This window comes from Lytechinus pictus, chromosome 14, assembly GCF_037042905.1.
Source record: "Lytechinus pictus isolate F3 Inbred chromosome 14, Lp3.0, whole genome shotgun sequence".
Classification (NCBI taxonomy): Eukaryota; Metazoa; Echinodermata; class Echinoidea; order Temnopleuroida; family Toxopneustidae; genus Lytechinus; species Lytechinus pictus.
The window spans coordinates 17,824,128-17,840,723 of record NC_087258.1 but is presented as its reverse complement, the minus strand read 5'-3'; the positions used below and the strand labels follow the sequence as shown (position 1 = coordinate 17,840,723).

At 37.8% G+C, this 16,596-nt stretch overlaps 1 protein-coding gene across 1 annotated transcript in view; it reads right to left on the bottom strand.

Moving 5' to 3' along the window:
- Nucleotides 1-16,596, bottom strand: part of LOC135156686 (uncharacterized) — a 90,106-nt gene that overhangs the window by 3,431 nt on the left and 70,079 nt on the right. The window contains exon 2 of the mRNA XM_064109660.1: nucleotides 3,667-3,739. Within this exon, the coding sequence (XP_063965730.1) occupies nucleotides 3,667-3,739 (73 nt within the window). The remainder of the gene's footprint in view (nucleotides 1-3,666; nucleotides 3,740-16,596) is intronic.

Here is a 16,596-nt window from a genome sequence, read left to right as displayed (position 1 = left end):
CGTACAATTTATAAAAAGTTGCAAGTGAGCGACGCGATCGAGCAAAACTTTTGACATTTTTATTACAAAAACCCAATTTTGTGATACATTTTGACATAATATTCAGAAAATTATTTACTTTTCGCTCTTTCCTTTATTCTTTTTTTTTTCTTGGTGGTGAAAAATTAGGGGGGGCATGAGCCCCCAAGCCCCCCCCCCCCTCTGTACGTCAGTGCTATATTATAATAATAATAATAATAATATGCAACATTTGTATAGTGCTTCATACAAATATGTATCTGAGCGCTGCATATTATTACCCCATGATCCATTATCTAGAACCTTACCCGTACTACAGACAGCATCATTTTGCTGCGGATGGGGTCCGACAGAGCAAATATCTCCAAATATCAATCCCAAAATTAAATAATAGTCATGCGATGCTTTAAGATGAGGATGGAAGGAATGGTGATGAAAAGAGAAGATATCGCTGAGAATCAAGGAGATGAAACAATTAAGGAATGATCCCGATGATGGTGATGATGATGATGATGGTCATGACAATGATGATGATGATAATTATAATGATGCTTATGATGTTGATGTTTGCATTGGTGGTAGTACTGATTGCATTGATGGTATTTAAGAATTACTAAGATGCTGGTGATATATGCAGCAGAATAATGATTACAACAATCATCGACATAACGGACCAAAGAGAATTGTTAGTTCAGCCTATGCTGATATCTAGTGGTTATTTATTGCTAATAAACAGTGCAATTAAGTTGTACCAACTCTTTACATATCAGATGACAGATATTTGGGCTCATGTGTAATCTGTGGTGCAGATTGCTGACTCAGATAAATTTAAAAAACGGCCTCAATAATGATGTTGAAGCAGTCAAGGAAAAGGCCAAGTTGTAAATTGTTTTGCTGAAATGGTAGCAACTACCAAGGAGCTTCCAGCTCCTTGCAACTACAGACAATTTTCTTAAAACATTTGCTGCAAAGATTACAATGATGACGTTGGTGATAGTGACCAGGATTATGAGAGAATGATGTCATCAGACAGTAGAGGGGCTCCAAATGATCCCATATAATAATCCACATGTCAAGGATTTTCAGATGATAATAAAGCAATTGGATGATGATGGTAATGATGATGATGATGACAATGATGATGATGCAGGAGACCAAGAAACATTACCACAACTCCACCAGGATCTGAAAATCGTTCCTTAAACCTTAAAGCTTATTTACATCCAATATCCGTATGCCACTCAGCCATTCACTGCCTCCATTGACATTTTCCGCAAAGACATCATAATCGACACCAACGAGCCTTCGTCAACTACCCGCTCTACTTCCCGATGTCGCACTACTAAATCTACACCAGGCTTTGCCCTGGACTGCCTGTGCACTTGTAGCATGGTTTCATTTTGGTGGATACAATACAGGAAAGAGGATGCTCTATGTGTTAGGTCATAGTTGCGCAGGGACACCCAAACAGGGAACTTTGAGATCCGGGCCTATCTGCGTCAAAGTTGATTAGGAAAAACCACCTGGACCCGTTTCCTGGCGATAGAACACCCCTAAAGGACAATAGGAAATATACGGGTATGTTGGGGGAAAGAGGAACAGCGAGAGTCATTAAGGAGAGAAAGAGAGATAGATTATTATTATTATAAAAGTGAGAGACAAACAGAGAGAGAGAGAGGTACATCAAAGGTGAAAGGGTGAACCTGTCCAACTTTTGCAATAATTACTACCAACGAATTCACAACTAGAACGGGCAAAGCCATAGTTTATTATGCTTATGTACAGGTAGTTTTATAGAAAAATTGAGATCGGTTTAAAAAACAAATCAAGAGAGACAGGAAAGAGGGAAGAGTGGATCTTTTGAAAGATTCGTGACCTCATGAAGAAGATAGAAATGTGATCGCGAAAGGTGGAATGACAGAGAATTGAAGATGTGATTTACTTTATTGTCTAGCTTGTGGACCACATCACATCATCATGGCTTCAAACTTCTGCTGCAAAATTGGTCCTTTGGAACGGTTACCATTCGGAAGGACGCTATCTACTTTTAGCCACACTCAATCCAGGAGTTGAACATGTTGAAAATGAATACTTTAGTGGTTTTAATCCTAAATGTACTGAATGAATGGACCACGAAGCTGCAGCAATGATATGCAAATTATTTGAAGTATCTTGTTATAAAGGGCACAATCCATTAAGGACCATGATACTATCTAAGGGAGTGATATTATAAGATTTCTCTGATTCAACAATAAGTATAATGGAATTAAATGAACTGCTTTCATACAGAACTGGAGGAGAGACATCCATCAGCTCTCACCCATGAGGAGTGGTTACCAACCCCAGAATACATCACACTGTCACATCATGTTGCCAAGACGGCCAAGAAGAGCGACCTCTCCAAGAAACTAAAACAGACTTGTGTTTGGTTGCCAGTGTCCACTCCCTACTAGGAATGCAAAAAACAAAACTAGAGAACAACAGCATCCCTGAGGGACTCCTCAAAAAAAGGAATATAATGCCTTATAAAATGAAATCTGCATGTGTTGATTTGAATTTGATCATGGGTCACCAGACTAAGATTGCTGCTCTACCTACATTATGAATCACTGCACACACGTCAGTTAAGCCCTTCATAGATTTTTTTCAGAAATATCTGCAAAAAAATATGGTGATGGGCACATAAATGTCAAATATTCACCATAGGATAACCTGATAATCAATGGTGTTTATCCTGACAGATGTGTGTTGCATGTAGGTCTTTTTGCCCCTCCATTTTTTATTTCAAAATTTAACACCAGGAGATACTGAATCCATGCAAACTCCATCTAAATTCCTCAGCTGACCCAACCAACATAGTTTAGAACTAGCGACCTTCCTGAATTCTCCAAAATGATATTACCACTCCAGCTCTGGTCCTATGTGAGCGCTCTACCACATGTAGCCTGCGTCACGAAGCATTTCGCAAAGCTAAACCTAATTTGACGAGTCTGGTTTTGTTGTGTCGAAGCACAGGAGGGGAGAACACAATAATCGGTGCGATGTGATGAGCTTGGATTTAGGGTCACGGAATTGCGGAAGAGCCAAGTCAGCAATTGGAAAGAATTTCTCACCTGGGTTAATCAAGTACACCTTGATGCAAGAATGCGGGCACCAGGTCTGTTAAGCCTCTTCTTACCATGACAGGAGTTTATCACACAATGTTAGTCAATATGGCTTTTAAAGGGTTAAGGTGACTTCCCTGATCGATCAGCAAGGTATCTTTTCACCCTGACCCCCTTTATAATCATATCATAATCTTTGGAATGTTATCTTGTATGGTAAATATCAATGCCGTAAATCAAACTTCTGGACAGCATTTTATACTCCTTCCCCGACTGCCACCAAGTTTTTGGCCAGATCTTCCCTAACCTACAGAACTCAACATTCCTATTCATTATTTGCCAGAGTGACTGTAGCATAAGGTGGCTCCCCATCGGTGTTTTTGATACCCTTAACGAGTCCACGCGCGGACCGCATCCAAAACTGAAAAAACACCCCTTTAAACGCGTTTTTTTGGTCACGCGTGTGTACAGCAATATATTTGACTGGCCCCCCCCCCCCCGGGAGGTGGCTGTTCTCATGGATGACACTTATGTTTAAACTTACCAAAGTGTGTACTCTTCTTAGTGCCGATCTTCTATGAAGTCTACATGGAGTATTACTTGACCCTTCAGCATCTCTATAAATACAAAGGAAAAAGACAAGAAAAAAAGAAGAAAATCCATTAAAAAATCTTTGAAAAAGTCCATCATAGTTCAATACATTTAAATTGATGTATGAATGTTATCGATAAAATGACTCAGTTTGATGGCCCATTATGTATAACATGAAATTTGATTTCATATCATAAAATAAAGAGAAATTAAGCACATCAAGTAATCTGCATTTATTAATTTCATCTCCCTCTCTTTCATTCTTTTGCCTTACTCATATTATGTGACATGTTTCAAATAGATCTTTCAAGTTCCTCCTTCTGCTCTCTTCCTTATATTTCTTCTTAATAGCATTGCCTTTCTCCCACTTTCTCTGTCTTTTCTTGTTCCCCATCCCGTTACAAAATCCAACATTCAAGCCTCTCTCTATCTCGTCCCATCTATCACTCAGAAATCCTTTGGGTTGACAAAAGTCACACGATTCCATTCACCTCTACATTTTGTCCCACATTCTCATACGATTCTTGAAAGATGTTTATCTTTCATTCCTGTCTCCCAGACACGCCAGTCATCTCCCAGAGCGCTCCGCACCATCATCAAACCAAAACCCTTCACATGTAGAAATACTTTTGAACATTTTCAAAAATCTAAAAACTTTGTTGAGTTTCACTGTGATGAATCATAAGGGGAAACCCCTCAATGTAATGGGGAGCATTTCATAAAACAAACACTTCAGTGACTATTGTTATAAGTTACTGAAATCCCTGCATCTGATTGGTTCAGAGCTTATTTGTCGGTGAAATTCACTGAATATTTTGGTCGATGAAAAACTCCCCAGACATTAAAATAAAATATGAAACATGTAATACTGCATGGATGTGAGTAAAGCAGGGAAAGTAGATAAGGTTCAAAACAGAGATTGTTTATTATCGGCTGCAGACATGCAGAGTTATTGTACAGCTATATCATTTATTTGGAGTGGTATGATTTGGGGATCTAAACAAATTGAGAGAGGGAAATGCAGAATCTGAGTGGAAGAACAAAAAATTAAATTCAACTTTAAAGTAAAATTTGTTTACATCCAAATAACTGTCGAGAATTTTCAAGACATTTCATTAACATACACCCTGAATTTTCCAGGAATCGTAACAGTATATTTCATCCTCTGGCCAACACAAAATTATTTCTGCATTAAGACGACCCTCCTTTTTATTGATACAATATTTGAAGTAGATTCACACCTAACTTAGGTTATTTGAATAACATCACGCAAACTCTGTAACAAAATCTAGACCATGCTGCCTGTTGGCATTACAAAGGTGGTGCAGTTGGCATTTGTTTATGGTTACCATAGGCAACCCGTCAAAGGAGTCGGGTAAGTACAGGAATTCTACCTGACCCAAAACCAAAAACATGAAGTAAGAAATGTAGTCTATGAAAGTCGGGTACCAATTTCCAACATAGAACTGACGTAATATGGGTTACATTCTGAATTACAGGGATTTAAAGTAAATCCTTTTGTTTAATCATACAATTTAAAGTAAATCCAAATCTATTGAGGTTAATTTACTGACCAATCAAAGTATGGATTTAGATCCAAATCCTAAATATCTGCTTTAAACTTGCAAATGATTTGAAGTCATATCTTTTTAATCTAAATCTGGAGTTCAGCTTTTCACTAACCAAAGTCAATCAGAATTACTTTGAATATTTGTGGTTTAAGACAAATTCATTTTAACATATATCTTCAGGAGAAAATGGACATTGGCATAATAAGGCTCAAGAAAAGGGTATGAGTCAATTCGCATCCATAGAAGAACTATGACCTATATCCGTAATAAAAAACTATCAACTGCTCGCAGGAGACAGAGGTTGTGAGAGATCAATATAGAGAAAAAAGAAAAAGAGAGACAGGAAGAAAGAGATAAGATGTCCAGAGTCATTATTTCATCATAGCATGGAAAGAAGCATCCATGATCATTGTAAGCAAGGTAATGATTTGAATCATTATTCAAAACACAAACCTGAATCACAATACCAGAGAATCAGGGTTTAGACGACTTTCATTCCAATGCCGTTTCTCTTCTGATTCGGGCTGATTCTGTGCGCAGTTTGACCCATACACTGAGCATATGCACATACACCGGAAGTAGCCCGACACAATGACGTCATAAAATCGTGATTCAAATCACGATTACATTTATACAACCTTTTTCGTTCATGATTCTACAGAAACGTCTTTCCAAACGCCCGTTTTTCCGTGGTTCATGTTTGTGATTTGAAAGACATTTATTTTCACTTTTGACTAAACGCAACCGTGATTCTGCAGAATCATGATTCTTGGGTAAAAAAGTGGTGCATAAACGCACCCATAGAGGCTTTACAGTGTGAGTTAGGGAGGCCATAACTAACACATCTGTCATCTCTAATAAACCCACTTGATCTAGTAATCGGATGGGGAAAAAATCCTCCATCTTACACCTTTCTTTTTCACTTTTCACTGTACCATAATCCAACACATCCTGCAGAATTGATTCTTTCCCAGAACGCTGAAACACCGTACCCTGCGAAAACGCTCCGTTCCTAATCAGAAATAATAACCCAAACTATGGCATGGGCAAGTTGGTAGGGAAGGGGAGAGTGGTGAAGAGAGAGAGACAGAGCGCTGTAACCATGGCAATGAGAATTCAAAAAGTGTCGGGGCCGGTTGCCAAGTTCGAGTGTCAGATTTTACAGGTTTATTGGCAGTAGGATTTTTTTCCCTCTTCTCTTGGGGGACTTGTTGAGTATTACATGCATGATGTAGCAAAATATGAAGGATGAGTAGTATCTCGGAGCGATAACGATGCTAACATTGTGCTATCCCATTAGATTTAAGTCTTTCTTGCACAAAACAATCTAAAATTTGTTGTATAGACCCACACATTTTAACGATAAATGTCAGTTCAGCCCAGTTGTGGTGATGATTTCAAATGAATTTGCGCATAATCCAATTACATGACCACAAAGTTTTCATAAATAAAAAGAATTCTGCTAAAGGATTCTGGAAGAGATTGTGTGTAATTGCTGAGAAATTAGGAAATAAGAATTGGATTCGAGTCAAATGTTGATTATTTTTTCCAAGAAATAGTAATATTACGATGTCACACATCTGTATTGGCAATCTTCAGTGTAATCAGTATTCAATTTGAATTTCATGAAATCACTCAGTTCAGTTTGTGTAACTGTACCAGATCTAGATCTATGAGGATATAGTGACAATCTTGGTTTTACAGACATTCTCGTCACATCAGTGTTTACTGCAATTACTCTCATTTATCTTAAATACATGAGGGCATAAACTCCTGCTGAGCCCTGTCTTACAAAGAGTTGCGATTGATCCGATCAATTGCAACTATGGTAAGCCAGCAACGTCAACATCTATTATGCATGTTTATTCAAAATATTTTCTAACTATTATGTATATTCATGCATTTATTGTTTTCTGGAAAATTCATTGTGCTTCTCTTTGTTTACAAAGGACATTGTGCAAATCTCCTGTAGAAAAAATTATGACACTGATGGATTTCCAGATTTACGATTGATCGAATCAAACGTAACTCTTTGTAAGATGGGCCCCTGATATCACTATTACTTCCCGGATACTTTGTAGCAAGGAATTCTGATGAGCAATGCAAAATTGTACATACCGTTTGTAACTTTTGCTTATAGTGCATTAAACTTACATTATTTCGCAGAGTTTATTTATATTTGCAGTTTGTTTATATACAAGAGAACCTGGGATAGTGTAGTGAGTATCTTTGGTTATTATGTGCGCACTCTATAAATCCACACCATTATTATTGTACCGATGATTTGATGAAATATTTGAAAACAAAAATATTCAAAAACCTATTAAAATTTCTTGTCTTATCCAATGGCACTTTTTTTACATAATTTATAATTTTACATTAAAAAACTCAATGATAAAGACCCATTTCACACAATCAGGAAAGATCCAGATTAAAATCAAATAATTTCTAAAAGGGCAACGAAAATCAGAAGAATCTACTTCAGGTAAACTGCCTGTCCTCTCCATCAGGACAATATCACAATGACCCTCAAAGAATTTTGATGACGGAGCCACGAGGGCGTTGTATCTTTGCGATGCACATCAATGCCACATCCAATCCTGGGCGCTATTCTGAGACTAGACACGGAGCAGTGTTGCCCCCGACGACAGAGGATCTGTATGATCACTGCATGCCTATTGGTAGCTACAGAATGGTATCTCTCTCGCGGTCGTCCTGTTCAACTTCTGCAGATGTTACTAAATGAAACTGCAGATATCTCTCCATATTTTTTTTAATTGTAATACAAGTAGGGAGATCCAGCTCCAAGCACTCATACACCACACTAACACTACATCAGCTCAGAAAAACCTACAGGCCCTACCTAGATGAGAAAAAATATGGTAGCATTAAAAAGCCCCATCACACCTTTCACTTATGAATAGTTGTTAATGCCAATTTATTTAAGTCCTGGTAGATTTATATTTTATTTTATTTGTATAATGTAGTCATAGATTTGCTATATTTTAAAAAGTTAAGTGTCATGATATATATAATAGTACTTCTCGAGCTTCATTCAATATGTATATAAATGTGAAAATATTATGGGAACATAAGTGTAATGGATGTAAATGGTAAAACCCTTATTCAATACATTTTAAATTTGTTACTAATTTGTTAATGTCATCTTGCGAAACAAAATCCATTAAGAAGCACTGACCTCTGTTGACAAGAATGTTCTTGGAAGAAGTTATAACTGAAATAAGTCCATCAATACCATAATCTCTAGATGGTTATTTGCACATTATATTTTCAGAAGAAACAAATATGAGAGTGATTTGTTCACTCGTAACATCATAATTGTTTCTGATTCATATAAAAATGATGCAAATAAAGAAGAAACACACGCCTCTTCATATAACCTGATTAACCCCTTGAAAACTGGCTGAATGTAGTACTACGTATATAACACACATTTCCCATAGACCCTACTGGCTGAATGTGGGTTGAGTCTTTTCAAGACAATACAGATGTTTGAAAGTATAAAACAATTTTAGGTTAATTTTTATTTCAACTAATTACATGTATTCCCAATATGATACATTGCCAAGAGGTTCATCCAAGCAATGAGCTCATGACCACTGAATTATCATCAGACTCATTAACAATTCTTCATTTCAGAATAATTGTATCAATTGATTATTCCCATAAGAATAATAAACAATGGGCATAAAGAAGGGTTCCCTGTGCCTCTAATCTAGCAATTGTTCGAAAAAATTAACTTTAATACTAAATATTATTCAAGACAAAAGCCAAACATACGCAGGTACCCCCTAACTGAAATGTTCATGGTTATAATAACTTGTTTGATTATAATTACTTTAGCCTTTTTTAGATCTTTTACCAAAAGTAATGCCAAAAAAGAGGCAAAATTATAAGGAAACTTTAATGTTAGAAGTAATAAAAACACAATCAAAACTGTGCTTTGATTTGTGTACATCTGCTCAATTGATTTGCTTACTATTCCTTTGTCTTATAAATCTGTACATGCGTTTGGGGAAAACATCCTGGTATAGCAACAGCTAGTCTAACTTTATTCACAGCAATAATAAATACCCTCTAGCAATAATGAAATAGGTTGTAATAATAGTTTTTATTACAATGTAAATTCAGATATGCAAAGCAATTTGTGGATAATTTCTGAAGGTGATCTCAAATCCAAAATACTGAACCTCAAACTAAGTCAAGTGATCAAAGGTTCAAGGCTTCTCTCCCTTAGTTACAAAACCCAATACAGATAACCATTTCCCTTGAAACAAGGAAAAAATAATCAATCATGTTCTTCTGGACAATGCAATTCGATACTTCCTCTCAGAAAACAACTTTGTGTTACAACGCAGAGCGTATACTGGTCCCCTAATTAAGTTATTATTTTCGGCTAACTATCTCTCTACAAATCTCTTCCTCTCTAACTCCGAATGTTTAACGAAACCAATTATGATTTGAAGGGAACGGTCGTGTGTGTCTATTGTAACCTTTCATGAGGGGGGCATCATTATACAACACCATTGGACCAATGGCAGATGAATTAATGTTCAAATATTTGATTTGATTTATACCAACAATGTTTACATGTTTACAGGTAATTATGATACAAATCACAGAGAAATGACAGCATAATGAAACATATACTAGAAAAAGAAGCCAGAAAATAGCACAAATGCTAGTCAGGCCTGGCTGAACTATATTCCAATGCAGAGTTTTAAAAAGAAAAGCCCAAAAAATCCATAGTAAATTACTGAAATACGTCACATATTTCATTTTAAAGTGCTGCAAAGATTCATACACATACTGGTATTAATCAAAAAGTATTTATGACATATTTTCTTAATCAAATGTTGCACTTCATAACAAACCAGCTATGAGCTATCAAATGTCGTACTTCATATTAAACAAACCAGCAACATTTTTACAAAAGATGTATGTGGTTTGGCAATAGACTTTGTCAATAAAGTTTCATTCATTTATTCATTCATATTCCAAAATGAAATTCAATTACAACACAAAATTAGTTTTTAAATACTTAAACACTACTATGTGATAATGCTGGTAATGCTCGTGAGGTATTTATGACATATTTTCATTTGCTAATATCATTCCCTTGTGCGCTTCATAAGAGACCATCATCATTAATGAATGTTACGTGGGGTTGAGAGGACGAGGAGCGAAATTAAATGGAGAGATGATTAGCAGACTAGGAAGAGATGTCCCGGAGGAGATGGAAAACTGTTTACCAGATTTCAATTCTATTTCAGCCACATCAAGCATTCCATACTCTGAGGGTAGGAGGCGATGCATGCATCATGCCATGCATGGGGCAGGGGGGTTGGGAAGCAGCACAAGAGCTAAGAAGACATCAAATACTGCGACTAAATCCATGATGTTTAATATGCAGGGGCTATGGAATCAGGGAGTTTAGGGGGGGCTGAACCCCCACCCCTTTTTCAAAAATGGTGTACAAAAACATAGAAAATACCATCTGATTGTGATTTTTGTTGCTTTGTCAGCCCCCCCCTCCTTCATTACTAATACTATTCCATGGCTCCTGATAATTACATGCCATGTATACACAGAATGAAAGAGGAGACAAAAAGGATGGGAGGGGGGCAGAGAGAGAGAGAGATGAGAGACAACAGTGAAGATGGAAGAATCATTCAGAAATGCATACTTTCATTAAAAAAAATATATCTGACGTGAGAGCGAATGATTATATGACTATTTCATTTATATTCTAAGTAGCAACAAATTCAGAATGGCAATGTTGAATTGAAAAAATAAGTTAAGCGTTTCTTTACAATAAATAACTTTATGGGAGGTTGAATAATAGTCAAGCGACAGAGAGAAGAGGTTAACGAGAGAGGAGATAAGAATAAAATAAGAATTAAAACAGAGTGAAAGAGATATGTGGCCTTGGTGATAAAAGAAAAGAGAAATGTAATCAGATGAATTATAACTATGACAGATTAAGTACGACCAAGCAGAGATGGAAAGATTTAATAATACAATTGCCATTTACTAACAGAACAACAGAGGCAACAAACTTTACTGGACAATGTTAAACCAAAGTATCTCCCATCAAATGAAGGCTAAAAGAAGATGTTTACTGAAAAATAACAGGCACCAAAAAAATCACATCAGGGTATGCCAAATTGAGGTAACCTGAGATCGGCCGCTATGTCTCCAATGCTTTGGCAAGGCGTCAGCTTCCCCGAAATAGCCACATGATGCAGTCCAGAAACCACGCTTCATGAATTATTCATGAACGGAGACTGCTCACTACAAAGCAACTTAAATTGAGCGTGCAGGGATAAGCCATGCGGCAAGCGTGGAGGATGAGCATCTATTCATTGAAAGCGGAATGCAGATGCTCAGAAAGATGAGTACCATTATGAGATTCTAAATGCATCTCAATTTTTTTTTCATGGGGATTTCAGCTATCAGAAAGTAAAAGTCAACACTTTTAAGCTTGAAAAGGGATAGAAAATGTAAAATCATTTCACAGTGTCATATTCCATTTAGGGTAGATGCTGTGAACAAGAATATTGATTAAATGTTGGTTAATAATAAAGGATCTTAACAGTACAAAAAGAAATGTCATCAGAATAATCAATTGCACGGTAAAATGATGTGCAAATTAAGGCAATTATTAATGCCACTGAACAAACATGAGCACAGATTAGTGGGTAGTTAAGAGAACTGTCTAATTTCTGCAATATCATACTGAGAAAATCTTTCTGGAAAAGAAAGTAAACTGTCACCCACAGCACTCTCCTTAGACAACCAACAAACAAAAGTTCATATCTCATAGACCTCTTATATCAACAGGTCATTTCAAATTGACAGCATTTGTTCTACATACCTGAATATCTTGTTCAGAAGCAAAAACTTTGGATTTAGAGGGTCTTTCATGTATTCTCTCTACAGAACCTATACACCTCTAGTTAATCCCAAACACATCACTTTGGGTAACCTTCAAATCTGGTGAAGATGCTGAAGATTCAAACAATGTTTCTAATCACAAACACACACATCTCAACATTCAGAAAGATCAAATGTCTTGGATTTCCAGAAGAAGACAATTAACGTAAACTAGATAGCAGTATTAAACTTCCAGGCATGGAGAACCCTTAATTGGAGTTCATCTCCTGTGTCCTACACATGTTCTGGGTGAGATTGGTTTCTTCTGGCCGATGCAAGGTCGTGCAGTATGTTCCACCTTCTGAACTTCTTTTAAAACTTGGCAGGGAGAACATGGAGAGTTTACTGGGAGAAACTCATCATCAGGACGGTTGCTTCTGGGCAGCCTTATCGTGTAATTTGTGCTTTATTAAGTTAGATGAAACCGTGAAGGGGGTTTTTGCAGGCAACATACCTACGTCATCGAGCCGGCTCAGATTCCTGTTATCAACTTACTTCTTTTATCTCCCATCTCTCTTCTCCTTCCTCCAAAGCCTGCCCCCGTTTCAACCCTTTCCCCAAAACTTGATCTCTCTCTTCCTCTTCATACCTTTGTTTCTTAATCCCCCTTTTCCTCTTCCCCTCCACCCTCTTCGATCCCATTCTGCCCCCCCCCCCTCTTTCCACCCATCTTTACCCTATCATTGCTGTTTTCCTCTACACTCCAAATTTCAAGGATTTTAAATGAATCCAATGTGACTGACCAGCCAGAGGTTTAGATTTAACCTTTTTCAGATTTAAATATGAAGCTAAAAGATGTGGAATTACATCTTTGAGATTCTAAAGTTAATCCTTAAGATTAAAAATAAATATCAGATTCAACTGGTATTTGTTCACAGCTGATCAGAATTTATTTTAAATTCTTGAAATTTAGAGTGTAAATATCTTTCAGATACAAGTCGTGTTTCCTTCTTTAAGACTTTTTACTCCTCTCTTTCTTACTCACTCTTCCACCCCTAACCTCTATGCCTATCTCCTCCTTTCTCCCCAGTTCTCTCTCTCTTCCTTCTCCCGTGCTCTCTCCATAATTTCACATCTCTATATCATTTTCCCTTCTTCAGTGAGCATTGCCCTCCTTGCGGTGAATGATCTTTCAACTTCTTGCACCCCTCTCTCTCCCCATCTCATCTTTCTTATCTTTCCTTCCTACTCTGGTTATGTCATGAGAAGAGTTGTATGATGTCATAGATCTTCCCCTCTGGCTTGCTCCCAGGTCCGTGCTTGCCCTCCGAATAACTCTTGAACTTTACAATCAACTTTAATCATCTATCTCCTAAATTTTTCTAATTTCTCTCATATGCACTAAGTAACCTCCTTATTTTCATTTTTCCTTAAACACTTTGAATATTGTCAAGTATATTCTTCTTATATCTCTCTATCATCACTCATAGGTCAGGCAAACACAGCAATGACATCTTTTGATCCAAAAGTGATTTTTCTCAACAAATTGCTAGATGTAAGGCCTACCCTTGCTCAGCAAAACATGTCCTGCGTACAATAATTACAATAATGATTACGGATTTGATCGACAACTTAAACAATTGTACCAGAGTACTTCCTACTAAACAGAATGTCATCAACTTTCTTAAGATTACATTCATTTTCCTTTCTCTTCTCTTTTCCTACCTTGTCGTTCTCGCATCCGAGGTGCTCTTCCTTCGATCAACGGCGTTCACCACCACCATCTTTTCCTCTGCGGGCTAAATTTTCTATTTACGAAATTGCGTCCTCAAATCAAAATATATTCAACACTCGGTGATATACACAGCTTGTCCCTGCATAACAGCAAGTAGAATAGCCCGGAGCATGGAGCGTTGAAAATGTCACTAGCCTGGGACGTTTGAAAGAGAAGATTTTTCACAAGTGGTATGCAGGAGTGTTAAGTGTCTGTCCGCCACCAAACTTCATTTACGCTTGTTGATAAGGTGATGATATTGCCCTCGTTCAGTGAAGAGAGAATGCACCGTGACGACTTTTCGGCTTTGGTAGGAAAAATAAACTGATGACTGACGACGCGAGTGACAGAGAACTGCTGATTGTGTGAGGCACAGAACTAGTGAAATTGGGGCATCATATTTCTTTAAGATTCTTGTCCCATAAACACTGTGAAGTGATAAGGTTTGGCTCATTTGTCAACAGTATTACAGTTGAATCAATCATCCGTAGATATACCGATGATGCCAGCATCACATAAACAAAGCTTTTTCCAAACTATAAAAGCTATGTAAAATCTTCCTCCTGTTTGATTCCTTGCTAACAGATACAAATCCTGAATAAATCCACACAAGAGGAAACATCGGATATGCTTCAAAAAAGATATTCTACCACAGATCGATGGAGACCTTGCCCAATTGTCATCAGGAATAAGAAATAGAGTGTATATTTGCTAAACTGCCTGTCTCTATCTGTGTAACTGATTCTCATGTCAAGCCTGAATATACATGTAAATGATACATTCACTGCAGAAGCTCCTGTTTGTGACTCTTTAACATGCCAATCTCATTCTCCTGAAGCTTGCTATTGAGTAAGAGAGTCAGGGGTATAAATCCAGAAAGGGCAAGAGATAACGGAGGAGCAATCAACCGCATTCTATGTAACATTTATTCCTTCTTCGATCCACTGTGCTTAATGATAAATCGGAGTCGGGGAGAGACGCTTCGAAAAGCCAGCGCAATCCGAGAGATAGACCTCCGCCCGATGATGAGCACTAAGTACACATAAATTATCCCAGTAATGGTCCCAATCAGGTCTAATTGTCTCGTCTTAGGTCTCAGCCTTCAAGTCAAGCCCTCTCTCAGCGGGGTTTGTATCTACGGACCCTGATTAGGGATGACCCCAGACGCACCGGAGTCCAAGACGGAGAGTGAGGGGAGCTGGCTAAGCTTGCTATCTCCACCAGCTACTAATTACATTGAGTCCCAAATACCCCTCTTCCTCTCTGCAACTAACGGCCAATAAACGTAGCGGACGACGGTCAGGTTCAACCCTCAACGTTGAGGTTGGGGGCAGGTCAGGATAGGTTCAAGTAGCAATCAGTCAATTCAAATCTACAGTTGCTTTGCGGAGTAGGTAATTACCATCTAAATAGAATCATTCAAGCGCTGAAATTTATGTTAAAGTCTTTACCAGTAGTTGAGCACTGCCCATAGATCTCACTATCCTTTCGCCATAAAAGTGAAGCGACTGAATGATACCGATGACATTTTTTGCCAGGCTATTTATTATATTGGCACTGTTGATGTTAAGCAGGTAAATTGTAAAATGGCAAAACAGGATCTGGCACCGTTCTTTTATTTCCTATTACTCTTCCTTTTTGTCAGTAGCGATGGAAATAAAAGCTACATAAACAGATCAGTACGGCAAGGTTATGTCTCTCTTTACAAATGCACAGAGGGATGAGACTTTCAAATCACTAAAAAAACAACCACCACTTCTGCTACTCCAAATCCTCTTTTAAACTCTGTAGGGGAAACCCCTTTCTTTTTCCAAATTCAATGGAGAGTTGCTTCTTATTTCTGTACTACTTTGAAGTTAGGGATTTATTCGTACTCCTTGGTTGGGTCTGCGGCTGGCACCAGCAAAATAAGGTCACAATCTGAAGGAAAGCAACATTCATCAATGACAATGATACCGATTGGCCGATTCTCGTCTCGTTCCAAACCACAGCATGATATATATCGGGGGTATTCTTGAGAAGGAATCGATAAGAAGGAGACACGGAGTTGAGGATCTTGTTTCGTCGTGAAACATAAATCAATGTAAACATCCCCTGGGTTGGTTGCACATGAGGCCCTGGCTCAATTCGATTTGCCTCCCCATCCAGGGTAGAATTCCAAAAGCGTGATTACGCTGACTGAACCCCTCAGACGTCCTCCGAGATGCCAGTCCAACGAACTTCGGTAGAAACAAACATAGACGCATCAATAGTAATTAGTAATTGAATGCATGGAGCTGTAATGGGAATCTATCTCCCACAAAAGCAGAAAACTTGTATATCCAATTCTCATGACATTGAGATTAAGTGTATCGATAGGCTAACAAATTCAGATTCGTTCCACAAAAAATAGACAATATGCATCAAGAACAAGAAAAGGTCTCAGTGCTGCTCACAGAGTTGGTGGCTAAAATGTTGAGATGCTGATTACTACTGATGAAAAGACATAAAATGAAATAGAATCCTCTGTCCAGTGTGCTTTCCAAACTGTATTGTAGCGATGACAGATGAGGTGATCTCGAAATTCTTTGAATAGGGTTGCTCCTAGTAAATGCAAATCGGCTCCCTTTATGCATAAGCGACAACTGATGTCCACTCAGGC